We start from the raw sequence: 26,542 nt of genomic DNA, 5'->3' as shown, positions 1-26,542 counted from the left end.
ATCACTTGAATCATAGAATTGTAGGGCTGAAAGGGACCTCGAGAGGTCATCTAGTCCAGTCCCCTGCACTCAAGGCAGGACTAAGTATTATTTAGACCATACCTGACAGATATTTGTCTAACCTGCTTTTAAAAATTTCCAGTGACAGAAATTCCACAACCTCCCTAGGCAATTTATTCCAGTGCTTAACCACCATGACAGGAAGTTTTTCCTACTGTCCAACCTAAATCGCCCTTGCTGCAATTTAAGCCTACTGTTTCCTGTCCTATCCTTAGCCCTGGTCTACACTACGGGGTTAGGTTGAATTTAGCTGCGTTAGGTTGATTTTAAAATGAATGCGTCTACACAACCAACCCCATTCCGTCCACCTAAAGGGCTCTTAAAATTGACTTCTGTACTCCTCCCCGGTGAGGGGAGTAGCACTAAAATTGACCTTGCTGGGTTGAATTTGGGGTAGTGCAGATGCAATTCAACAGTATTGGCCTCCAGGAGCTATCCCAGAATGCTCCAATGTGACCGCTCTGGACAGCACTTTGAACTCCGATGCACTAGCCAGATACACCAGAAAAGCCCCGGGAAATTTTGAATTTCATTTCCTGTTTGGTCAGCGTGGTGAACTCAGCAGCACAGGTGACCATACGGTCCCCCCAGAATCACAAACGAGCTCCAGCATGGACTGAAAGGGAGACACTGGATCTGATTGCTGTATGGGGAGAAGAATCTGTGCAGGCTGAACTCCGATCTAAAAGAAGAAATGCTAATAATATATATGCCAAAATTGCACAGGGCATGGTGGAAAGAGGCTACAACAGGGACACACAGCAGTGCCGCGTGAAAGTTAAGGAGCTCAGGCAAGTCTACCAAAAGACAAAGGAGGAAAATGGTCGCTCTGGGTCAGAGCCCCAGACAAACAGCTTCGATGATCAGCTGCATGGCATTCTAGGTGGGGACCCTACCACTACTCCACCACTGTCCGTGGACACCTGCGGGGGGGGGAGTCTCACGCAACAGGGAGGAGGACTTTGTGGCTGAGGAAGAGGTAGAAGAGAAGGAGGAGAATGCGCAGCAGGCAAGCAGTGAATCTGTTCTCCCCGACAGCCAGGACCTTTTCATCACCCTGGAGCCAATACCATCCGAAGGCGGGATCCCCAACCCTGAAGCCAGAGAAGGCAGCTCTGGTTAGTGCATATTTGTAACTACAGTACAAGGTTTAAAAGCAATAGTGTTTAATGTTTGATTTGCCCTGAAGAATTGGGATGCATTCGCGGCCAGTACAGCTACTGGAAAAGTCTGTTAACGTGTCTGGGGATGGAGCAGGAATCCTCCAGGGACATCTCCATGAAGCTCTCCTGGAGGTACTCTGAAAGCCTTTGCAGAAGGTTTCTGGGGAGGGCTGCCTTATTTCATCCTCCACGGTAGGACACTTTACCACCCCAAGCCAGTAGCAAGTAGTCTGGAATCATTGCAGCACAAAGCATGGCAGCGAATGTTCCTGGGTTTTGGTCACATTCAAGCAACATTTGGTCTTTATCTTTCTGTGTTAGCCTCAGGAGAGTGATATCATTCATGGTCACCTGGTTGAAATAGAGGAATTTTTGTAAGGGAACAGTAAAAGGACCCTGTTCATGCTGGGCTGTATGCGCTCGGCTAAAAGGAATCATCCCGGAGAATAGCCACTCAGCGGGGGCGGGATGAAGGGCTCATCCCAGAGAATAGCCACGCGGTGGAGTGGGGGGAGGTGTGTGCTGCACATCCCCCCGAAAACTGCAGCCCCTCCTTTTAAATGTGAAACCCAACAGGCATTGGGAAAGGATGGTGCTGCAGTTTGAAACCATTCCCACATGTTATGAAGGCGTAAGAAGCCAACCCCACATACCAAAAGGCTTACCATGGCTGTCTGGAAACCAAATTCTGTTGCCCAGCCATTTGTGATGTGTCACCATACCAGCAGGCACTCAATATAAAAGACAAAATGCGACCTTGTACCTAAAGCACATGTGCTGTCTGCTGTGAACTGCTTGATTCACTGTGAAAGTCTCCCTTTTGTTCTCAGAAATGTATCATCTTAAATTTGACTCTCCCTTTTTATCTCTCCCCAGGTGCAAATATTTCTATGCTCCCCCTATCATCTCCGTCCCTGAGGTTATCGCAGATTAGAAGGCAAAAAAAATGCACCCGAAATGACATATTTTCCAACCTATGCAGTCCTCCCGCACTGATAGGGCACAGCTTATTGCATGGAGGCATTCAGTGGCAGAGGTCAGGAAAGCATTAAATGAGCGTGAAGACTAAAGGCAGAGGTGATGCTGAGACTAATGGGGGAGCAAACAGACAGGATGCAGCATCTGTTGGAACTGCGGGAAAGCCAACAAGAGCACAGACCCCCACTGCATCCATTGTATAACCGCCTACCCTTCTCCCCAAGTTCAATATCCTTCTCAGCCAGACGCCCAAGAACGCGGAGGGGGGAGGCTCTGGGCACCCAGCCACTCCACTCCAGAGGATGGCCCAAGCAACAGAAGGCTGTCATTCAAACAGTTTTGATTGGTAGTGTGGCTACAATAAGCAATGTGGCCTTGTCCTTCCCTCCTCCCACACCCCACCCCACCTGGGCTACGATGTCAGTTATCTCACTTTTTTTTTAATTAATAAAGAAAGAATGCATGGTTTCAAAACGATAGTTACTTTATTTCCTTTGCCAGCTGTGATTGAAGAGGGGAAGGTGGTTGGCTTACAGGGAATTAAAATTAACAAAGGGGGCGGGTTTGCAGCAAGGAGAAACACACACAACTGTCACACCCTAGCCTGGCCAGTCATGAAACTGGTTTTCAAAGCCTCTCTGATGCACAGTGCGCCTAGCTGTGCTCTTCTAATCGCCCTGGTGTCTGGCTGCTCAAGATCAGCCACAAGGCGATTTGTCTCAACCTCCTACCCTGCCATAAATGTCTCCCCCTTACTCTCACAGATATTATGGAGCACACAGCAAGCAGCAATAACAATGGGAATGTTGGTTGCGCTGAGGTCTAACCTAGTCAGCAAACAGCACCAGTGAACTTTTAAACGTCCAAAGGCACATTCTACCACCATTCTGCACTTGTTCAGCCTATAGTTGAACTGCTCCTTACTGCTGTCCAGGCTGCCTGTGTATGGCTTCATGAGCCATGGGAGCAAGGGATAGACTGGGTCCCCAAGGATAACTATTGGCAATTCAACATCCCAACAGTAATGTTCTGGTCTGGGAAATAAGTCCCTTCTTGCAACTGCTCAAACAGCCCGGAGTTCCTAAAGATGCGAGCACCATGCACCTTTCTCGGTCATCCCACGTTGATGTTGGTGAAACGTCCCTTGTGATCCACCAGTGCTTGCAGCACCATTGAGAAGTATCCCTTGCGGTTTACATACTGGTTGGCAAAGTGGTCCAGTGCCAAGATAGGGATATGTGTTCTGTCTATCGCCCCACCATAGCTAGGGAACCCCATTGCAGCAAAGCCATCCACTATGACCTGCACGTTTCCCAGAATCACTACCCTTGAGAGCAGAATGTCAGTGATTGCATTGGCTACTTGGATCACAGCAGTCCCCACAGTAGACTTGCCCACTCCAAATTGATTCCCGACTGACCGGTAGCAGTCAGGCATTGCAAGCTTCCACAGGGCTATTGCCACTCGCTTCTCAACTGTCAGGGCAGCGCTCATCTTGGTATTCCTGTGCTTCAGGGCAGGGGAAAGCAACTCACAAAGTTCAAGGAAAGTGTCCTTACACATGCGAAAGTTTTGCAGCCACTGTGAATAATCCCATACCTGCAACACTATGCGGTCCCACCAGTCTGTGTTTGTTTGCCAGGTGCAGAATCAGTGTTCCACTGTATCAACCAGCCCCACTGCTGCCAAGATGTCCCAATTGCCACAGCCCGTGCTTTCAGGAACATCTGTGTCCATGTCCTCATCACAATCGTCCTCATGCTGGCGTCTCTTAGCCCGGTTCTGCACATACTCCACGGTAATGCGCGAGGTGTTTACAATGTTCACAACAGCAGCAGTGAGCTGAGTGGGCTCCATGCTTGCCATGGTATGGCTTCTGCACAGGTAACCCAGGAAAAAAGGTGCAAAACAATTGTCTGCCATTGCTTTCACAGAGGGAGGGAGGGGCGACTGACGACATGTACCCAAAACCACCTTCGACAATGTTTTTGCCCCATTAGGCATTGGGAGCTTAACCCAGAATTCCACTGGACAGCGGAGACTGCGGGAACTGTGGGATGGCTACCAACAGTGCACCATTCCGTAAGTTGCTGCTAGCCACGGTATTAAGGACACGCTCCGCCGACTTAATGCGCTTAGTGGGGACATACACAATTGACTGTATAAAATCAATTTCTAAATCGACTTCTATAAAATTGACCTAATTTCGTAGTGTAGACATACCCTTAGAGGTTAAAGAGAATAATTTTTTCCCTCCTCCTTGTAACAACCTTTTATGTACCTGAAAACTGTTATCATGTCTCCCCTCCGTCTTCTACAGACTTAACAAACCAATTTTTTTCAATCTTCCCTCATAGGTCATGTTTTCTAGAACTTTAATAATTAATTGTTGTTGCTCTTCTCTGGACTTTCTCCAATTTGTCCACATCTTTCCTGAAATGTGGCACCCAGAACTGGACACAATACTCCAGTCGAGGCCTAATGAACTCAGAGTAGAGTAGAAGGATTACTTCTTATGTCTTACTTACAACATTCCTGGTAATACATCCCAGAATGAGGTTTGCTTTTTTTGCAACAGTGTTACACTGTTAACTCATATTTAGCTTGTGATCACTATGACCCCCGGATCCCTTTCCGAAGTGCTCCTTCCTAGGTAGTCATTTCCCATTTTGTATGTATGCAATCGATTGTTCCTTCCTAAGTGGAGTACTTTGCATTTGTCCTTATTGAATTTCATCCTATTGACTTCAGACCATTTCTCCAGTTTGTCCAGATCATTTTGAATTTTAATCCTATCCTCCAAAGCACTTGCAACACCTCCCTGCTTGGTATCGTCTGCAAACTTTATAAGTGTACTCTCTATGCCATTATCTAAATCATTGATGAAGATATTGAATAGAACCGGACCCAGAACTGATTCCTGCGGGACCCCACTCATTATGCCTTTCCAGCCTGACTGTGAACCACTGATAACTACTCTCTGGGAACGATTTTCCAACCAGTTATGCACCCACCTTATAGTAACTCCATCTAGGTTGTATTTCCCTAGTTTGTTTATGGGAAGCCCATGTGAGACAGTGTCAAAAGCCTTACCAAAGTCACTATCCTAAGCTCTAAGCCCAAGGCTTGTTACCCTTTCAAAAAAAGCTACTAGTTTGGTTTTATGACTTGCTCTGGACAAATCCATGCTGGCTGTTACTTACCACCTTATTCTCTTCTAGGTATCTGCAAATTGATTACTTAATTCTTTGCTCCATTATCTTTCTGGGTATTGAAATTAAGCTGACTGGTCTGTAATTCTTCATGTTGCCTTTATTCCCTTTTTTCTAGTTTGGCACTATATTTTCCCTTTTCCTGTCTTCTGAAATCTCTCCCATCTTCCATGACTTTTTGAAGATAATCGCTAATGGCTGAGACATCTTCTCAGTCAGCTCCTTCAGTATTCCAGGATGTATTTCATCAAGCCCTGGTGATCTGAAAACATCTAACACCAGGGAGACGCTCGGAGGACTTGAGGGTTGGAGTGTGCCTGTTGCTAACCTGTGGAATGATTGCACAGCTCAGAGAGGAGTGCTTGCATTGTCTGTGGCCAGTGGGGTTGGGGAGTTGACACACAGCAAGCACAGACTAGACTTCCTCGCACTAAGGGCAACTGGTAGGAAGTTACCTCACAACCCTGGGTACCGCTGGGAAGTGTCACACCAATGCCAAGCATTCACAAAGCATGAGTCAAGCCCCCAAATATGAGAGTTGCTTTAAAAATAATGAGAGAGAAAAAGCATGTCAGAGTGGTGTTCTTTTTATTTGTCTTCTGGTCTCTGAGCCTTTTGGTTATGATCCGGTCACATTTTTCATACTCTTCTCTGAAATTACAAGGACTGGAATCTTATTTTAAGAACAAATAACCTCCAGCAGCTGGAGCTTTAAGAAAAATACCAACTATTGCAAGGCTCATGGTAATAGTGTGAGAGCTGGCCACTGGCACTGACTTTCATTTTCCCAGGTGGGTGCTCCACCCCCACTCTGCCCTGAAATCCCACCTCCATTCCGCCTCTTGCCCTGCCTCTTCCTGCCCCTACTCTGCCCCCTCCTCAAGCACCTGCTGCTGAACAGCTGATTGGCAGGTTGGTGCTGAGCACCCACCTTTTTTGTGTGGGTACTCCAGCCCTGGAGCACCCACAAAGCTGGTGCCTATGGAGCTGGCAGTGCTGTGTATTGGTGAAGAGGAGAACATAGTCATTGGCATGTCTAACAAGGGTTGTAAAAGAATGTTACAGTTAATATCTAAGCTACCTCTGAAACAGGCAGGGTAACTGGATCTGAGCTAGTGAAAATGCAAGTTACCCAGCAGGAGAGATGTAGAAGCAAAAGACAAGAAAAAAATTCCCACGGAGTAAAAGGAAGTGCCATAAAGAGGCATCTGAAGAGCACTGAGTTCCCTGGGCAGAAGTGTGACAAGTTTGGCAAGGGATTACACACCACAGGCAAAGTCAGCCCAGTCAGTGAAAGCATGTCCAGGAAATGCACCATCAGCAAAAAGGACATTGGGAGCATGTCTGTCAAAACAAAGGAATCAGAGCTAGTTCAAGAAAAGCTTAGGGATACCTATTTCCTGGGGGGATCTGTGGCCAAAGACAGCATTCATGGCTAGTCTTGAACTGTTAATCTCACGCTGAGCACCAGACAACAGCCTCCAAAACACACTAGATTGCCAAACCACAGCAAGCCAACCCAATTCAGTCCTTGTATATATGTATACAGTATACGTGCATCTACACACTAATAATGTCACCTATTACTGAGATAGTCACCTCTGTCCTGGAACTCAGCAGCCATTTAGCAGCACACAGCTATGCTACACAACTGTTTAAGGCTAGAAACAAAAAATTATGTATTCGGTTTAAAGGCTGGAATTTAGGTCAGCCGTGTTCAGTTAGCCAAAATGGAATTCTACAAAGCGCTTTTACCAAGACCAAGACTGCCATGAGATCCTATCAGATCACAAGGGATAAGGACCCCTGCCACATTGTCAGCCTCCGTAGCCAAAAATCATGAATCATGCCCCAAGAGATCAGGATATTGGCTAAAAACATGAGAGTTTTAAAACATACATTTGTATTTTTTAAAATTTATTTCTGGTTTCTGAGCCTTTTTGGGGCGCTCATTTCCTGTTTACAAGCTTTTCACACCAACCGTGAAGGCTGAAACTTACTCTTTATAAAAATGAAAGCTGAGATTCTCATGAAATCTCTTTATTCTGGCATCTGAGGCTATAAGAAAGTCAGCAAAGATCACATGACGCAAGAGTTGTCACACTAGGTCTTTCATATGTCTCATCTGAAAACTGCTTATTAATCTGCCAAACTGGGCTGCTGTTAGGCACTTCATGCATTCCATCCAACCTGGGGTGGGGACCAGGAAGCAAGCTTTACAAAGACTCTTCCCATTTGACGAGAGTTACATAAGTATAAGTAATTAACTGTGCTTTGTCCCTGATGTCAGGGTTCTACCCTCTTTCCTTTGCCAACAAGGAAAGACCTGCTAAATAGGATATGATCCAGAAATAACAAGTTATTACAGCTCAGACATCCATTGTCCAATGGCGCCATTTCAGATTTGGGCGGGGGGAAGGCGCAACTTTAACAGTGATTCTAGGGGTTACTTAGGCTGCTGAAAACTCTAGTTTTTTTCCAGATAACTAAGAAATTAGCTGACAAAGGCATTGTATCTAATTCCTATACAAAGAAAGGAAACTAAATAAATATTAGACCCACTCAGATCTAATACTAACATGTTCTGACATCTTGTGTCAAATCACTTAAGGGACATTGGTGAGGTGTAAAATTTAATGTATATTCTTACTTTGTTACTAACTCTTGTATAAAACAACTGAAACAATTGTAGAAAAATCTAGATTATTTTCTATCACTTTTTTTTCCAGTTTACCGGGCTTCGAATAGATCATTTAACTTTTGGAAACATCTCACTAGGGCAAGGCCTTGTGAGTTTATACTTCATCTGCCTGGGGTTGTAGGGCTCTTACCCCACTACAAATACTAGACTAGAAACTGACTTTGAACAGAAGTGAAACTGACATTTTCATGGCATATCCAACCCCAAATGTTCAAAAACCAGGAATCAGGCTCACCAGAAATCATGAGATTGGCTTTAAAATCATGAGATTATGTAAAATAGTAGATTTAGGGTTCTTTTTATTTGCCTTCTCCTTTTTGAGACATTAGGGTGCACTGGAGTCAAATTTCGAAGCTTTCTTCATAGCACAAGGGCTTGCAACTTCATTTTTCTTTAAGAATAAAGGCTTAAATCATCACATCTCCACTTGGCTCAAGGAGCTGGGGCTTTAAGGAAAACAATAATTATCATGAAACTCATGACAAAATCATAAGAATTGGCAACACTGCTTCACTTCTGTTTAAAGGTTAGTTACTTTCCAGAAGGCTCTTAAACACAACACTACAGCGACTGGGGTGCAGTTCTCACAGGAGAATATTTAAAACAAACATCAAGAAAGGTCCACATTTTAAAGCTGAGACAAAAAAATGAGATTTCTGAGGTATATCAGAGCCTCTACAGGCAGGATAGGAAAATAAATGGGCACAGGAACTCTGGGCAGCTTTTCCCCTTGAAAGAAAGTTGAAGTGTCAAATCTTCTAGTCCAGGGGTGGGCAAACTTTTTGTCCCGAGGGCCACATTGAGGTTGCGCAACTGTATGGAGGGCCGGATAGGGGAGGCTGTGCCTCCCCAAACAGCCTGGCCCCTGCCCCCTATCCACCCCCTCCCAATTCCCGCCCCCCCCTCAGAATCCCCGACCCATCCAACCCTCCCTGCTCCTTGACCCCTGACTGCCCCCTCTCAGGACCCCCCACCCCTAACTGCCCCCCGGGACCCAATCCACTATCCAACCCCTCCTTGTCCCCTGACTGCCAGGACCCCTATCCACACCCCCGCCCCCTGACAGGCCCCCCCAGGATTCCCATGCCTATCCAACCTCCTCTATTCCCCATCCCCTGACTATCACCCCCGAAACCTCCACCCCATCCAACCTCCCACTGCTCCCTGTCCCCTGCTGCCCCGACACCTATCCACACCCCTGTCCCTAACTGCCCACCGGGACCCCACGCCCTATCCAACTCCCCCGCTCCCTGACGCCCCCCCAGAATGTCTGTCCCTAACCGCCCCCCCTGGGACCCCACCCCCTATCCAACTCCCCCTGCTCCCCATCCCCTGACCGCCCCCACCCCCCTGAACCTCCGCCCCATCCAACTGCCCAGTGCTCTCTGTCCCCTGACTGCCCCTCGGGATCCCCTGCCCCTTATCCAACCCCTCCTGCTCACCGCCCCCTTACCATGCTGGAGCCAGCCATGCCGCCACGCTGCCCAACAGGAGTGGCGGGCCACAGTGCTGCCTGCATGGTGGCATGGCTGCGGGGGAGGGCAGAGAGCCCGGGGGCTAGCCTCTCCGGCCAGGAGCTCAAAGGCTGGGCAGGACGGTCCCGCGGGCCGTAGTTTGCCCACCTCTGTTCTAGTCCTTAATCAAGTAAAACTTCTATTGACATCAGTGCCTCCACGCATTATATATTATCATCACAGTGAACATGGGATAACATGCTCAATAACTATACACTTCATTGTTGAATATCTGAGCTATCTTATATGCATTGGCCCAGGGACTACATTTTCTGGCATATTCTGACGGTGCTGAGCACACACATGGTGCCTAGTGAATAATACAAATCATGACTTTATGGACTTTTGGATGCCATTTCTATTCTTTTTTCTGGAATTGGCCTGGATAGAGCTGAAACCCTAAGAATTTGAGGCATAAGCACATCTGGTACTCATATAACACTTTCTCAATCCTTCGTTTTCTTGAACTCTCAACAAAAAAATGACAAATGACAAAAAATGACAAACGATTTTCAGTTAAAAATCTAAAATTGCAGAGCAGCCATTGCTCTCCAACTCAGCCTGGGGCAGAACCTGCCACCCCTTGGGAGTTAAGTGATCTTCTCTCATCTGACTCTCATTCTTCCTCTCTTCATCTTTCCTGATCTCTGTGATGTTTTTCATGCTGTCAAACATGACATCCTTCCCCATTGGCTGGGACCAATTGCTGGAGTCTCAGAGAACTGGCCAATCAGTTTTCTCCCATCTATCAGAGTCCTCTTTTTTTTGCAGCTCACAGCAGAGAGAGAGAGGATGGTCCAGTGAATAGGGAGCTAGCCCTGAAAGAGTACCCCATGGACTTACTGTATGACCTCAGGCCAGTGCTTTAGGGACAGAGTTTCAAAGGGTTTTAGGCATCCAAAGATGCAGCTAGGCATCTAGTGGGGTTTACAACCCACCTAACCTTCTAGGCACTTTTGAAAATCCCGCTAGGGGCCTAAATACCTTTGAAAATCTGGCCTTTAGTCTTTTTCTGCCTGAGTGCTGAATCTGTACAATGGGAATAACAACAAAGTTCTGCATCACAGAGGGGCTGCGAGGAGAAATAGGTTAGACACTGTGAGGCGCTCAGATGCTGTGGTGATGAGGCCACATAAACACCATGGGTAGAGTGGAACTTCTCTGTACCACTGCTATCCCTTTGCTGGATTTTGGCCCCTTCTTTTCATCTACACCCCTCAAATCTCTCTCTTTTCTGAATGTAAACTTGGCTCTGAGGGCGTGGCTGTATTTCTTCTGAGTTCCCTGTGTTCTCCAGCACCCCACCGCTCCCGCCCCAGAGGGATTCCTGTTTTACAAACTCATATAAGGACTTCCAGTTCCTTAATTTAATTACCAGCCCTTTCTTATCTTAATCACCCTGCCTCTATTTTTAAACCACATACTGACTCCCAGCCTCAGTCTGCACAATCTGGGAGCCCCATCTTTCTTCTGGAGAACTCACATTCCACACTAATCCTGTGCAGTTAAGAGCTCCACCTGGGAGCACACTTCCTGTATGAAATTCAGGGGGGGCAGGAGCACCCCCCCCAATGGTGCCCTTGCCATTGTCAGTTTCTGCAAATCCCTCCATATGTCAATCTATGCAAATCTGCTGCAGAACTCAGAATTCTCCTGCATGTTAAAGTGTGTGTGTTTCATTCTTGCTCTGATCGCATATTTTATTTTTGAGGCGCATGAGCCATTCTCACTGAAGTAATTAAGTTGTGTGGGCTTTAGCCGTAACTTTGCACCAAGTTAGGGCTTGTCTACACTGGCACTTTACTGCACAGCAACTTTCTCCCTGAGGGGGTGTGAAACCCCCACACCCCCCAGAGCGGTGCAAATTTCAGTGCTGTAAAGTATCAGTGTAGACAGTGCACCAGCGCTGGGAGCTATTCCCCTCAGGGAGGTGGGTTTTTTATAGCACTTTAACATTGCTCGTGAAGATGTGCCCTTAGTTTTGTGTGTGTTGGAGGACTGACTCTCGGCTTTCATGAACTGTAGTGGCAAGTGCGACAGAAATGTTTGTTAATGAACACGTTTCAGCTTGATTCATCTGCACTGGTGGAGGACAGTAGATGTGTGGAAGATGCATATATCAATCCTCACCAGCAGGGACAGCTGTGGCCTAAGGGGCATTCCCTCCCAGGCAGGGCAGATAGTTTTTGCCCTGTTGCCCTCCCTGCTGTTTCCATCAGTGGAGGGCAGCTTTAAAGCAGTCCACTGGAGCCCAGTTAGCAGAGACTGCCCAGCAGGGGGCTGCAAGCTGGTGTCAATTTAGGTAAGACCAGCTCCTTTGTGATAAAACCCTGTCTGGAGAGGATAAATTATGGTCAAATCTGAGCCTTTCCTGGCCTGGTTCTCTCATCTTTCTGTCCTGGCTACGAGGAGGTCAGTTCAGAAATTCAACCTCTGCTATGGCTCATTAGAATCAGTGAGTGTCAGACAGGACAATGGAGGAGGAATCTGGGTTAGTTCTCTGGCTGGTGGATGATGTGTACATACAATGGAGGAGCAGGATCCTGTAAGGCCAAATGTTTTGCAGAGACCCAAGATGCTCTTTGAACCTGCTGAGAGCAGAACAATGTTTCCACTAGAGCTGGGATTTCTCCTTTTGCATTAAAAATTTAATTTAAAAAATGACTTTTTTTTCCAAAACCACTTGCTTTGCGCAAAAAAAATTGTTAACATTCAGTAACTTTGTTACTGAAATCCTTTTTGAAGTAGTTATCAAAATGCTTTATTTACTCAAACCCGTGTTCTTACTGAAAACTGGGATTTTGGTCAATGAAAACTTTCAGAAAAGGTTAGATAATATTTCAGTAAAAATTGTTACATAAAATGGACCCATTTCAAACCCTGAAAAATGGCAAGAGTGAAATGTAAGTTCAATTTTTCACTAAATCGTTTTCCTCTTTTGCAAACGTCTCTGGTTCATACAGGTCCGGTAACCTGGCAGTTTCTATGTGCAGATGGTCCTGAGTTGCAAAGCTTCTGTCCATCTCAGAATTGTTCCAAATTTAGGGTTGGAGTGATTAAATATTAAGTAAATGTAAGTGCTTCGAAGACACTAAACAGCGTAAAAATACAGTCAGAGCAAGGAATGGGCATATGCTTAGACTGCCCAAGGGGCATCAGGTCTTCTTGGCTTGATGGACTTACCGTTTCCTGGTTTATGCAGAGTCCTGAACACCTGCAATTCTTACTGAGGTCAATGGGAGCAGTGGGTGCTCAGGATTGTACCCTCATGTACAGAGGAGGACCCATTAATCTGTGACCTAGCTAACAGAATATTTATGCATACCCTATTTGGAGGGAGGCACTGGACTAGAGCCATTGTTGTCACTCTAACCCTAGGGCTGGAAATGTATTCTTAACAATGTCAGAGCACAGAAGGATTTTATGTCCTCCTCTCCCTCCCCACGCCCCCTCCCAAGGCATAATCAAGACAACAGGGACCAACATCTCCCTGCAAACAATTTTTGGATGGAAGTATAGAAGCAGTTATTCTATACCCTGAAAATGTAAAGTCTATTTTCTGGGACAAAAATCAGCAAGTAAACTATTCTCTAAGACAAAGAATCAACTAGAACGTATGCTAGACAAAGACATTTTCCATCTTATATCTGAACCCCCACTCTCAGTATTTGTTTATCTATATTGTGTTTTGCTTCATTGTTTAGTCCTTAACTTGCCTGCTCTCTCTCAATACTGAGAATTGTAAATATTTTAATTCCATTTTCCCTAAGCCTGGAAAGACCCATGCCCAGGAATAGACCTTATGTGCCCAAAAAGTCCTGTGGTCTTTAGTAGGACTACTCACACACGTAAAGGTTTGTGGGATCCAACCCTATTGTATTTTCTGACTCTTGTTTACAATAGATTGCAGAACTAAGACGAAAGGACTTTTAAAAAATTGCATTGGATGTGACACCTTAAATAACCTGTTGGAATTCTTTTCTTCCCTCCTTCTCCTCCTAGCATATGGCTAAGCGAAAGATCGCAGTTGTTGGTGCTGGGTTGATTGGCCTCTCAACAGCAGTGTACATTTCAGAATCTATCTCCAAGTGCTCTGTGACTGTAATTTCGGACAAATTTACTCCCAACACAACGAGCGATGTAGCAGCCGGAATGCTTATTCCACACACTTATCTAGGTGAGTGAAACCTCTGCTCAGCTCATAGCTCAAACTTCAGAACGATATGGATTAAAGGTTTTTTAAGTTTAAACTTTCTTCAGATGATACCAAAAAGAAATTATTCCACTTGATAGTATTCGAATCTGATTAGTTTAGAATATGTCTGCAGTCTTTATTTTATGACCAATCATAAATTATGCCAAGGAAACCCCCAGTGTTTTGATGCTTAATCACCTGTTCTTGTTCCATTTTCAGTCCTAAGGTGTTTGGAGATATTTTCAGCTCTTTAATGCTCTACATAGTGTGTGTGTGTGTGTGTGTGTGTGTGTGACACCGACCCAGGGATCTCTTCATGCCAATCAGCAGAGAGCACATATGGATATATGCATAATAGTTCACCGAAGAGTGACATGTGAGGTGTATACCAAGAATCTGTAGCCCACTGGTTGTCAAAGTCATTTTGAAATGTATGTATGGATAAAATTTAAGATGTATATATACTAAAAAAGTTATATTCTCAAGGTCTTGGAGTTAAGGCAGGTCACCAGGAAGTTTCATACCGGAAATGTTCCTTTCAGGAAGGAGGCAGCAGACACCGATCTCGCTGTCTGGTTATTTGTGTAGTGTATGCCTCACCATGTAGCCCTATTTGCATGTTGAGCCATGCGCAAAGGAAGAGATTGTGAAATCTACAAGAGACAAAATTCATAGGATGGAATAAACAGCAGAGGTGTCTGCTTCAGATTAAAGACAAAGGATTATTAGTGTATATCTGCGAGTACAAGGAAACAGACAAGTAGACAGCTTGTCTGTCTCATGAGAGGAAGGTTAAGGCCAAACCTGGCTGTAAAATGCTACAGGGATTTTGGATGAGCAATATTCTACAAGACATGAGTGTATCTTGTTAATTAAGTCTAGGCTCTAGAATGCATGTTATGCTTTTGTTTTATATATAACCATTTGTTTCCAGTACTACTTCTTGCTGCTACTTGAATCTTTGTGCTTTGTTAAATAACTGTATACTTGATTTCACTATACACATGTCTGTGCTGTGTGTTAAGTGCTGTGAGTTAAATGGATTAGTGATCTGAGGTGGAACTGATAAGCCAAGGTGCACTGATTCTTTAGGGCAGCAAGAGCTGGACCCTCCAGGCGGATGCTCAGAGAGCTGAGGTTTGGAGTGTGCCTGTCGTTAACCTGTAGAGAAACAGCAGGGCCTGCGAGGCCTAGAAAGAAATGCTTGTGTTGCCTGTAGCAGGGAGCTGATCCCCGGCAGGCACAGACAAGGCTTCCTCATGCTAAGGGCAGATGATAGCAAGGTGACTTTCAACTCTGGGCACCCCCAGGAAGCGGGTCAGTGTGCAGACGTTCGTGTTAATGAAAGTACTCCTGTTTCAGTAATTACTGTAGTCTGATGTTTGCTGAGAGGTTAGATATAATTACATAGAATACCCTGGCCTGCACTGGGAAAGGGTTTACAAGGAAACTTAGGAGAGATTGTGTCTCAGGGATGGGAGGGAAGAAAGGGAAGAAAAAGAAAAAAGGCAGGAATCACTAAATTAAAGGCTCCTCCAGCAACTTTAACCTGACTGGCACACCTTGTATGTTTTACCATATGCATTTTATGACATGAACAATATATTGACCTACGCATGTAACCAATGTCCCATAGGCAGAAGTACTGCCTATGGGAAAGAGGCTGAGTTTATGTTGTTCTAGGAAATATAACTTTCATTTTCTTACTTTTAAAATTTAATCTTAGTGTCCATCCTCAGGCCCTGATGACTTCAGTAGGGTAGGATTATGTGCTAGTGGATCCCAGTGCAGGATTGGGGCCTTGATGTTGCAGTAGGATATATTTTCCACTAATATATAGTTCAATCAGCAGGGTATGCATTGATTTTTTGGGATATAGTTCAGTCTTGTAATGTGTAACGACAACATTAAGTGGGTAAATATGAAGGCCGCAACACTGCAAGCTGCTAAGCACTGTCATCTCTCTTTGAAGACCAATGCAGTCCTGGAGAGTTGAGGGCAATTAGCACCTTATAGGAGGCATGCATTACCTTATAGCGCTGGACTTTATAAATACTAAAATAGAGGTTTAGTTCCCATGTATTTTGTGTGTTCAGGACAGTGTATACTTTTACCTGGTCATATACAAAGTTTTACTAATGTAGAAACTTTACTATTCCTGGTTTCTCTGATGCCTACCTTTCTCAGCTGATGTGGGTTTGGGAGTCTTTTCCTGATCTACCGTCTCCCTCCATTTTAGTTTTTTGCTTTATTTCATATGCACAGGCATACCAATTCATCAGCAGAAGCAGTGGATTAGGGAGACCTTTGACTATCTTTTTGAAATCAATAATTCATCGGAGGCTTCAGATGCTGGCATTCATCTGGTGTCTGGGTAAGAAAGGAACTCAAAATAGGTTTTTAGTATTTTTATGCTATATACTGTAATAGGCAGGGTGACACTCCATCCAATACTTAAGGGACATTCTTTCTCTGGAGTCTCTCTTGTGACCCATATTTAAAAGGAGCTACAGTGTTAAGATGCATTTGATTACATGAAGCGAGTTTTCAAGCAAAAAATCATTCAAAGGCTCATACAAACAAAACACTCTGAGCTGGTGTCTCTTAAATATAAGTTGTAGCCCATATCTTCCCTACATTCCTCCTCCTTTAGTTGCTTGAAATGTACGTGGTCATCCTAGTAATGGAAGATGGAACATTGTAGGATCTTTCAGTTATGGTAACTAAATATAAAACACAGTAGGTTTGCTGCCCACCATACCTACAAAGATTTGTCTACTCAGTTTGTGACTTTGCTGGCACCTGGAAGAAAGTATGATCAGGCACTGCATGAAGATGAAGCCAAGAAGCTTGTAGCCTTTAGAAAGAGAGCCTGAGTCAAGCCTGGTCTACACGACAGGCCAGAGTTTGATTGACGTAAGGCAGCTTACATCGACCAAATTATATCAGTGTCTACACTACAGCTTTGCTCCTGCCGATGTAAGTGCCCTACTACATTGACAGAATAACTCCACTCCACAAGAGACGTAGGGCTTACGTCAGTGTAGTTAGAGCAACGCAGTGTCTGTGTAGACACTGCAGGTTACATACATTGGCTGTCATTCATGTCAATTTCACAACTCTGTGCTAGAGCCGTGAACTTGAGAAGAAAACATGGCTCATAGCTTGGGCTGTCACCCCAGCTGCCTCTGGGCTTCCCGCTTTGAGCCAGGCTGCCGCCCAGGCTCCCCATTGTCCCCAGGAGCCCAGCAGCTGCTCCAGCTCCCAGCAGGGAGCTGAGCGCCCTAGGGGCAGCCAGGCTCCCATGGGAGAACAGGAAGCTGAGAGCCTGGGAGGAGTGGGGTAGCTGGGCTCCTGGTGTGGAGTTGTGCATGGAGCCGAGAGCCCAGACTCTCAGCTCCCCACCCCCTTAAGAGGGTGGAAGTGCTCCTGGTATGGACATGTGCGACCAACAGAAGGAGGGTAGTGTGGACCCTGAGTAATTACCATGGTGGTTCTAAGTTGACCTAAAATAGGTCAACTTAAGTTTGTAATATAGACATGCCCTTAGTAGCTACTCAGTGGAAGTAGAATTAGCACTTTCCTAGGAGTGTTGTGTAGAAAGCTGGGGAAAAGTTTGGATTTTAAAGGTGGGGGGGAGAAAAGGTGTTAGCTATCGATGTTAAATGGGGTAGTGTAAACTAGCGGAGCCACCCCTCCGCGTCTGAGGGAGGCCTCACCTCCTCGCAGTTTGGGTCTGCTAAAGCCTTCTCCAAAGAGGAAAAAGGAGGGAATCAGCCATTCTCAAGGGGCCCGTCCTTCAAGCAGGGGTGGGCCACACAGGCTGGGCTCTGGCCTGTTACCAGGGAGAGCTGCAGCAGTCTATCCGCCTAGTTGTTAAACAGGGCAGGGTAGTCAATTGTCAAGGGTGTGGTCTGCAAAGGGCCAGAGCAGCAGCAGTTTATTCACCCTGTCGCTAGGCAAGGTGGGGCAGAAAACAGCCAAGGCTCTGACCTACAATCAGGTAGAGCTGTTGTAGCTCACTTGCTCAGCCTTTAAGCAGGCTGGGGCAGCAACCAGCCAGGGCTCTGGCCAGCAATCAAGCAGAACTACAGCATCTATGCATAAGTGCCAACTTCTGCTGGTGGATGCTCAACCCGCCTCTGCCCCCAGCCCCACCACAACTCTCCTGCCCCGCCCCCATTCCAACCCCTTCCCCAAAGTCCCCACCCCAACTCCACCCCCTCCCTGACCCTATTGGACTCCTTCCCCAAATCCCCAGCCCAGCCCTGCCTCTTCACCGACTTCTCCCCTGAGCAAGCCACATTTCCGCTCCTCCCCCCTCTCTCCTGGAGCTTGTGACGCTGCGAAACAGCTTGTTCAGAGCAGCAAGTGCTGGGAGCTAGGGGGAGAAGTGAGGACACGGCACGCTCAGGGGAGGAGGCGGAGGGGAGGGGAGGGGAGGCGAGGCGAGGCGGGGGGGGGGGAGGGGAGCTTGCCTGCCTGTGGGTGCAGAGCACCCACCAATTTTCCCCATGGGTGCTCCAGCCCCAGAGCACCCACGGAGTCAGCACCTATGACTCTATGCACCCTGCCTTTGAACAGGCTGAGTCAACAAACAGTCAGGGCTCTGGCCTGCAGCCAGGCAGAGCTGTAGCTCCAGTCCAGGCTATGGGGCTCCAGTTTGGGGTGAGCACCACACTCAGTCAAGGGGGCTCTGTTTGAAGTGAGCAGAGGACCATAGGTCTCCTGGCCTACAGAGGGGGAGTATTGCCACCCCAGGGGTGGGGTGACATGGGTCCACCCAGCTCCACTGTGTCCCAAACCAGGGCCCTAACAGTGGTGGAGTAGTCCACCACTGGGTCAGCAGGGATCCGCCTGGAACATGCTGATCTGGTTTCAGGCTCACCCTCCACCAGACTACTGCCTGGTTTCCCTGGGCTGCTTCCGTCTCTCCCCCTCGGGCGTACCTGGATCCAGGGGTCAGCCTCAATCTCCTCTGGGTACTCTGCCAAGGGTAGCGGTAGCAGCATCTCTGCACCAGGAGCGTCAGGGCTCTGTGGAGGCTCATGCTAGTCCCTTGGGCAAAAGCAGTTTTTGGTGCTCGCCTCTGGCATCAGGGAAGAAGCATCTATCTCCTCCAGCAGCTTCCTCCCAACTGAGCAGCTGGGCCAACCTTTTATAGCTCCCCTTCCTGTCCCGTCCCTCTGCTTCCAGTGTGTGGGCGTGGCACTTCTGGCTCCTCCCACCAGGCGGTGTGCGGTGTTCCCTCCATGTCTGCATCTGAGGAAGGCTGCACCTCCTCCCTACAGGCAGGAATTCCAGAGTTTAAACTCTGAAGGGGAGCAAACTTTGTACCTTACCTGGAGATGAGCCCAAGCAGTGGCATTGTGATGCAGATCTGGATTTGAGCCCATCTCTAAATTTAACTTGGTGTGGAATTTAGTTAGTGAATTCATGCAGATTAACCTAGAATCTCTGCAACAAGATTCCAGACTGGAGAGTAAATGGAGCACAGAAAGGATGTGGTTTTAATGGCCCATGTTGTCATTCTCCAGTACAGTTTTAGTTTTAAATGAGAACCATGAAAATAAGAAGACACAGGACACACTGGACTGCTATTTCCTCCATCCCTCCACTCACTGCATTTAATGTATTTAACCCTGTGTTAACCTGTTATTCTCCCTGGTGCCCCCTCTCTCCCCACCCCATTTAGTGATTTTTAGCTTGGCTCCATTACCTCAAGCCTCACTCTGCCCTCACCCCTACGTCCAAGTCCTACTAAGACTCCCCTAAATCTTATGGCCAATTAAATAATTATCATCTGTGACTCACGAGGTCTTTTACTTTGTTACTTTCTATCTGTTTAAACTCTAGAGATCCTGCTGACCAATGGAAGAAGATTGCTAATATTTTTAAATTAAGATCAAAATGAATTGTGTCACATGAACCCAAGCGTGTCTAAGTCTACCCTGTTCTCTTCCATGTCCTTTAGCTGGCAGATCTTTAAAACCATTCCTGATGAAGTGTTACCATTCTGGTCTGATGTTGTCCTGGGATTTCGTTCAATGACTGAAGAGGAGCTGAAGAAATTTCCACAGCACAGATTTGGTCAGGCTTTTACTACACTGAAATGTGACTGCCCATCCTATCTGCTATGGTTGGAGAAAAGGTTGGTTTTGATGGGTATAGCTGATATTTCCTGAAAGGAAAGGCTTGGGAATATTCCTTTGATTTAATGGATTTTAAAATCTTTCCTTCCTTTCTGGGACAAATGGAGACTGATCTTCTGTGAGTTACCCCTGTGTTGCCAAGTAGGCAAGGAACCATGATCCTTCTCTTAGTCAGTGAAACAGAGCTGGCTAAGTACACCAGGGAGCCTATATACCTTGTACCAGGCTGACTCAGGTACTGCAGCTGCAGTCCCCCTGCAGATAATGCACACAGGTAGATGATGATACATTCTGGAGCTCTTGCTGGGGCAATTCAGCACCATCCTCAATGAAGGACTGTGTCTTAATGGCTCAATCAATTTCTTCAAGGGAGACATTCACTGAGCATTGTGGGAACTATCTTATGCATGACCTGATCCACATACATTTACATGGGGAATCGTGCAGGATTTGGATGTGGAAAGCGGATTTCTTGAGAGCAGCCATATTCCTGGTCCTGTCCTTTCATAGATTCATAGATTCTAAGGCCAGACAGGACCGTTGTGATCATCTCCTCTCTGATCTCCTAAGTAGTACAGGCCATAGAACTGCCCCCAGATAATGCCTACAGCAGATCTTTTGGAAATACATCCGCTCTTGATTTAAACATTGTCAGCAATGAAGAATCCACTACAAGCCTTGGTAAATTGTTCTAATGGTTAATTACTTTCACTGTTAAATTTTTGTGCCCTATTTCCAGTCTGAATTTGTCTAGCTTCAACTTCCAGCCATTGGATCATGTTAAACCTTTCTCTCCAAGATTCAAGAGCCCATTATTCAATATTTGTTTGTCATATAGGTACTTACAGACTGTAATCAAGTCACCCTTTAGTTTTTTCTTTGTTAAGCTAAATAGATTGAGTTCCTTGAGTCTATCACTTTAAAGCATGTTTTCTAATTCTTTAATAATTTCTCATAGCTCTTCTCTGAACCCTCTCCAATTTATCAACACCCTTCTTGAATTGTGGGCACCAAAACTGGACAAAGTATTCCAGCAGTGGTTGCACCAGAGCCTAATATAGAGGCAAAATAATCTCTCTACTTGTACTGAAGATTCCCCTGTTTATGCATCCTAGGATTGCATTAGCTCTTGTGGCTACAGCATCACATTGGGAGCTCATATTCAGCTGATTATCCACAACGACCCCCAAATCTTTTTCAGAGTCACTGCTTCCCAGAATACAGTCCCCCATCCTGGAAGTATAACCTACATTCTTTGTTCATAGGTGTGTACATTTAGCCATATTAAAATGCATATTGTTTGTTTGCGCTCAGTTTACCAAACAATCTCAATTGCTTTGAATCAATGACCTGTTCTCTTCATTATTTAGCACTCCCACAATGTTTGTGTCATCTGCAAACTTTATTAATGATTATTTTATGTTTTCTTCCAGTATTGATAAAGATGTTAAATAGTGTAGGGCCAAGAATCAATTCTTGCAGGACCCCACTGTGAACAGACCTGTTCAATGATAATTCCCCATTTACAATTACATTTTGACACCTATCACTTAGCCAGCTTTTAATCCATTTAATGTGTGCCAGGTTAATTCTAGTGTTTTAATCAAAATGTTATGTGACACCAGGACAAACACCTTAGAGGCATCTATGTAATCTTGTAATCTCATCAAATTTGTAATCTCATCAAAAAAAGATATCAGGTTAGTTTTACAGGATGTTTTCTATGAACCCATGTTGATTTTCATTAATTACATTAACCTCCTTTAGTTCATTATAATTAGGTCTGGTATCAGCCACTCCATTATCTTGTCCAGGATCACAGTCAGGCTTACAGCCTATAAGTACCCAAATCATCCCACTTGCCCTTTTTAAAAACTGCACAAAGTTAGCTTTTTTCCAGTCTTTTGGAACTTCCCTAGTGCTCCAACACTTATTGAAAATCAGCATTAATGGCCCATCAAGCTCCTTAGCCAGTTCTTTTAAAATTCTTGGATGCAAGCCATCAGGACCTGCTGAAATGAAAGTTAAAAATGTCTAACTTTAGTAGCTTCTGTTTAAGATCCTCCAGAGATACTAGTGGAGTAGAAAAAGTGTTATCTTCTGTCTTTTCTCTGCCATAAGTCAAATGAGCATTCAGATGTTCCTCATTTGCCAGTGTGTAACTTCCAAAATACATCCCACCAGCTCTTGAAAATGGTAAAAGATGCTAATGCTTTGCAAGCCTTTGCCACAAACCAAAGGTGATGTTTTGAAGCCTCTAGCCTCACTGGTTTTGAGCTATGAAATGACAAAACCTGTCAGGAGAATTTGAAAATCTTGGAAAATGCCTCTTGTTCCAACCTCTGGAATTGGCTGGGCCAATTCATCTCTGATTTGGTCAAAAACCTCTCTTCTGCCCAACTCACCTCACAAACTATTCTGGAATCAGGAGCAGAAAGGAGTAAAAAAAATCCAGGTACTATCTTTCTGTATTATCATCTTGTAGAAAACCTTACAGAAATATTTGCATGTGCAAAATGCTTGGCACAAATGAAGGCTTTAAAATGTATGCCTGTGAGAAAAAAGTCTTACAGTTCATATTTTTCCTTCTGAAGACCAATTCTCCTCAAACCACATCAATTTCAAAGAATTTTAGCAGAGTCAGAAAACCGATCCTATAATGTGTACGTATAATCCATTTAAATACGCTTAAAAAGAGCAAATAATGTTTGACATTTCATAGGCATAGTGACTGGATACGAGGTGATTTGATGTTAGGTAGTAAAATGTGTGTCTACATCTTGGAACAAATTGCTAGATAATAGGCTTGTTTGATTATGTTCCATGCCACTGAACCACATAAAATAACATTTCTTGTTTTTTAGCAGCAAGCATGAGTGGGAGTACTCTAGCCGACTTCTGTAGTGTCTCACAGGAACACACGCCTTGTCATGTTTCATTGCTTAACTGATACTGAAAATTGTACTAAGGCACAACTAAATCACTGACTCCATTTAGTATCTGTCAGGCTGCTTCACCACAAAGGCTTCTGCTGTTTCCTTATTCCTGTTTCAGACTCTTCTCATTTCCCAAAGGATGTAGTCTAATAAGATGATCAAGTCCCCCCCCTCATCCCCCTCCCGCCACCCGGTGAGTACCAGGAAAGAGAGCATAGTAAATATGTACTATTTTGCAAACCTAAGTGATCTGAACAATATTTATGGTACCTTGCCTTGGCAGCACAAAAGCATTTACTATACCCTCTTTCTAGGTTAGCTTTAATGTCACAGTTCAGGAACTTTGTCCCTCTACCTTGTCTGAATTCTGCAGAATGTTTAGTAGTTTTTGTACAAACATATTTTTGCAAAAAAGATGACAGAATCTCAAATGCTATGGGTGAGATCCCACTGGAGAGAGTTAATCTCTACCTATTAGACAGATTAGGAGCTGGTCCTGCAGGGAGAACCCTACATTTAAGCCATGCTCAAAATGAAGCTTAGGTTGAGATTTAAATAACAATAAATGTAAACCCTAGGAAGAGGATGAGTTTTTGATGAAAGAATGGCATGCATGCCTAACGTGCAGTCAAACAGATCTCTTTACAGATATTAAACCAAGTCATCCCATCCTACATGAGATCGCCACTTTAAAACACCCAGAGTAAATTGAAGTTAATACCTGCTGTATCTCACTCTCTATAAATGAGGCCTGATTCCTTTCTTCCTTATGCAGTTATAAATAGTGTCATATTTGATAGCAACCCTGAAGACAGAGTGACATAAGTGATGAATTTGGCTCAAGTAACAGGTACCTTAGAAATGTATGTAGTAAAATACTACTAATAATATAATAAATACTTGTATGATGTAAAAGTCATATTTTGCCCATCCTTAGGCTGCATGAACTGCTCAGTTTTGGAGCTGTCATGAGAATGAATTCATGAGATCTCTATCACATCTTTTTTGCCACAGCATCTCTGTAATATTTGTACACCTGATATATTTTGCCCTGTCCAATCTTATAAACAAACGAAGAGCCTTTTGTTCGCAATGTCTTAATTCCAACAGCCAAATCAGACAAGTCATAAACAAAAGCCCTGTGCTATCTATCTCTGATTTTTCTTCAATTTTCTATTCTTCTGTGTCTTAAAGAGTCTCTTATTTACTTGACTTGCATAAAAATTATCAAGGTAATTTATTAATAGTTAATTGTCTTGCTTTACCTCCTGTGTTTCTTTTTAGGTTGAAAGGAAATGGCAGCCAGGTGTATGCAAGACGAATCAAAGATCTGTGGGAACTACATAGCAAATATGACATCGTTGTCAACTGTTCAGGCATTGGATCCAGAGAACTCATGGGTGACTTGGAGATATACCCTGTCAGAGGTCAAGTACTCAAGGTCAATGCTCCTTGGGTGAATCACTTCATCCGGGATGGGGATGGTTTAACCTATATCTATCCAGGAATACACAATGTAACATTAGGTGGGACAAGGCAGAAGGATAACTGGAGCTTGTCCCCAGATCCTAGAAGTAGCAAAGACATATTTGACAGATGTTGTGCTCTTGAACCCTCACTTCAAAGAGCCCAGGACATAAAGGAGAGGGTGGGTGTGAGGCCAACCAGGTTAGCTGTGAGACTGCAGAAAGAGATACTAGTCCATGATGGGAAAAAACTGCCCGTGGTCCACAACTATGGACATGGTTCGGGTGGCTTTTCAGTGCACAGGGGCACTGCCAAAGAGGCTGCTCGACTGGTGGGAGAATGCATTGCTGCTCTGGAAGGCGCCTCTTCAAAGGCAAAGTTATAATCACTGGGGCCTCCTTTTCAGTTATTGGTAGGCTATAATAAATCTACTAGTAATACCTTTGGAATGTTATTCTATAAGCTGCATGCCACATTCTGAACTGCAGCCAAGTGCTTGTTTTGTGAAAAGTGTTTGCCCACAGGTGATAGGGTGTTTTTGTCTTTCACCATTTTTCTGTGTCAGTTCACTGGAGAGCATAATGATTGTCTGGTTTCACCCACATAGCCGTTGTTGGGGCATTTGATGCACTGGTTGATGTACAACACATATAAGAACCAAGGATCTTGAAAGGTGTGCTGTGGGAGGTATAGATTCGATAGAGACACTAGTTTTATGTCTGTTTACAACCATCTGTAACCCCAAAAATCCTCCTTTGTCCTATGACTGTAGAGGTGTTAATGGGCCATTTCATTTTGAATGGTCCCTTGCAACATGCATGAACTGCTGTGCTTAACAATCTGTTCCACCTTGTGACACTCTGATTACCTTTTACAGACCTGAAGAAAACCTCTATGTAGCTTGAAAGCTTGTCTCTGTGTCTTCCACCAACAGAAGGTGGTCCAATAAAAGATTATCTTCTGAAGGGTTAATGTCTAGCTATTCCACCTGGAAGCAGGCGGGGCACACCCTGACTGTTTCCTAGAAGCAATGCACACATTGCTCTATCCAAGGACAAGGGCTAGATATGAACCCTGAGAACTTGATTGTTTGGACAGCAACTGTGGGAGGTTTCTTTAGCCTGGGCTCAAGGCCTGAGAACCAGGATTGTAGTAGATAGAGGATGGTAACTAAGCATATGAATCAACGTCATACATTCCTTTGTGTAGCAGTGTGTAATGCTTAGGGGGAGAAATATAATAAAAGGAGAAGGTGGAAGGCAGGGGGGGCAGAACAGCCCATCTCCGCTGACCAGCCTGTTTGCTTGCATAAAGCTGTGTTCTGTCTCATCACTGAACCGCAACAATCTTCTCACACACCTTGTCTCTCTCATATCCTGGGACCAACAGGGCTATAACAACACTGGAAAACAACAATGGGTGATTTCATATGGTCAGCTGAAAGGTACCTTCTCTCTCATAGATCATATCCAGAGGTTGGCCAAAGCACAACGACCCTTCACTACGCCATGTACATGATGACAAAACACCTACTGATAAATTTGCTGTTCCAAACTCTCTTCCTTTTCACTGTCTTCTCTATTCACTTTCTTTTATTGCAAAACATCCTTCCTTTTACCAGCATATTACTGCAGTCTGTGATAGTCACTGCAGTTGGATTCAGACATGCAGGTACCCAGCATGAGCAGCACAGAAAATCCCTAAGGGAGAAATATTTTACAGAAAATCCTACAGCTGTGATTACTTCTATGTAATATACCTAGGGTTAATATTATGCCCATCACTGGGTAGCTGGCACTATGTTAATTGACAGGGTTTCTGTACTGTAAACAGCAGAAGGACACTGTACATCAGCAGGCTCTAGATTTTGATATTGGAAATAAAACAATGTTCAGTGGGTTTGAATTACATTTGCAAATGGCTGTCTCCATTTCCATGCATCCGATGAAGTGAGCTGTAGCTCACGAAAGCTTATGATCTAATACATTTGTTAGTCTCTAAGGTGCCACAAGTACTCCTTTTCTTTTTATGGATACAGACTAACACAGCTGCTACTCTGAAATCTGTTTCCTCTTTGGGGCTGAAACCTGCATGCACAAAAATGTTCTCATGAAAAGTGCCAGATTGACAAGCCTAAGCCTAGATAGTAAAGTCCTCTCTTTAC

At 44.8% G+C, this 26,542-nt stretch overlaps 1 protein-coding gene across 4 annotated transcripts in view; it reads left to right on the top strand.

Moving 5' to 3' along the window:
- Window positions 1-25,601, top strand: part of DDO (D-aspartate oxidase) — a 31,601-nt gene extending 6,000 nt beyond the window's left edge. For 2 of the 4 annotated variants that reach the window (XM_073337038.2, XM_073337037.2), the window contains exons 2-5: window positions 13,631-13,805; window positions 16,089-16,197; window positions 19,798-19,974; window positions 24,196-25,601. In XM_073337038.2, the coding sequence (XP_073193139.1) occupies window positions 13,634-13,805; window positions 16,089-16,197; window positions 19,798-19,974; window positions 24,196-24,763 (1,026 nt within the window). In that variant the 5' untranslated portion in view covers window positions 13,631-13,633 and the 3' untranslated portion in view covers window positions 24,764-25,601. Of the gene's footprint in view, window positions 1-13,630; window positions 13,806-16,088; window positions 16,198-19,797; window positions 19,975-24,195 lie in introns of those variants that run through there. The other 2 variants (XM_073337039.2, XM_073337040.2) reach the window with 2 other exon arrangements.
- Window positions 25,602-26,542: the final 941 nt, after the last annotated feature.

Source organism: Lepidochelys kempii, chromosome 3, assembly GCF_965140285.1.
Source record: "Lepidochelys kempii isolate rLepKem1 chromosome 3, rLepKem1.hap1, whole genome shotgun sequence".
Lineage (NCBI taxonomy): Eukaryota > Metazoa > Chordata > Testudines > Cheloniidae > Lepidochelys > Lepidochelys kempii.
Note: the sequence above shows the minus strand (reverse complement) of the source record. Positions and strands in the feature narration are given on the sequence as shown.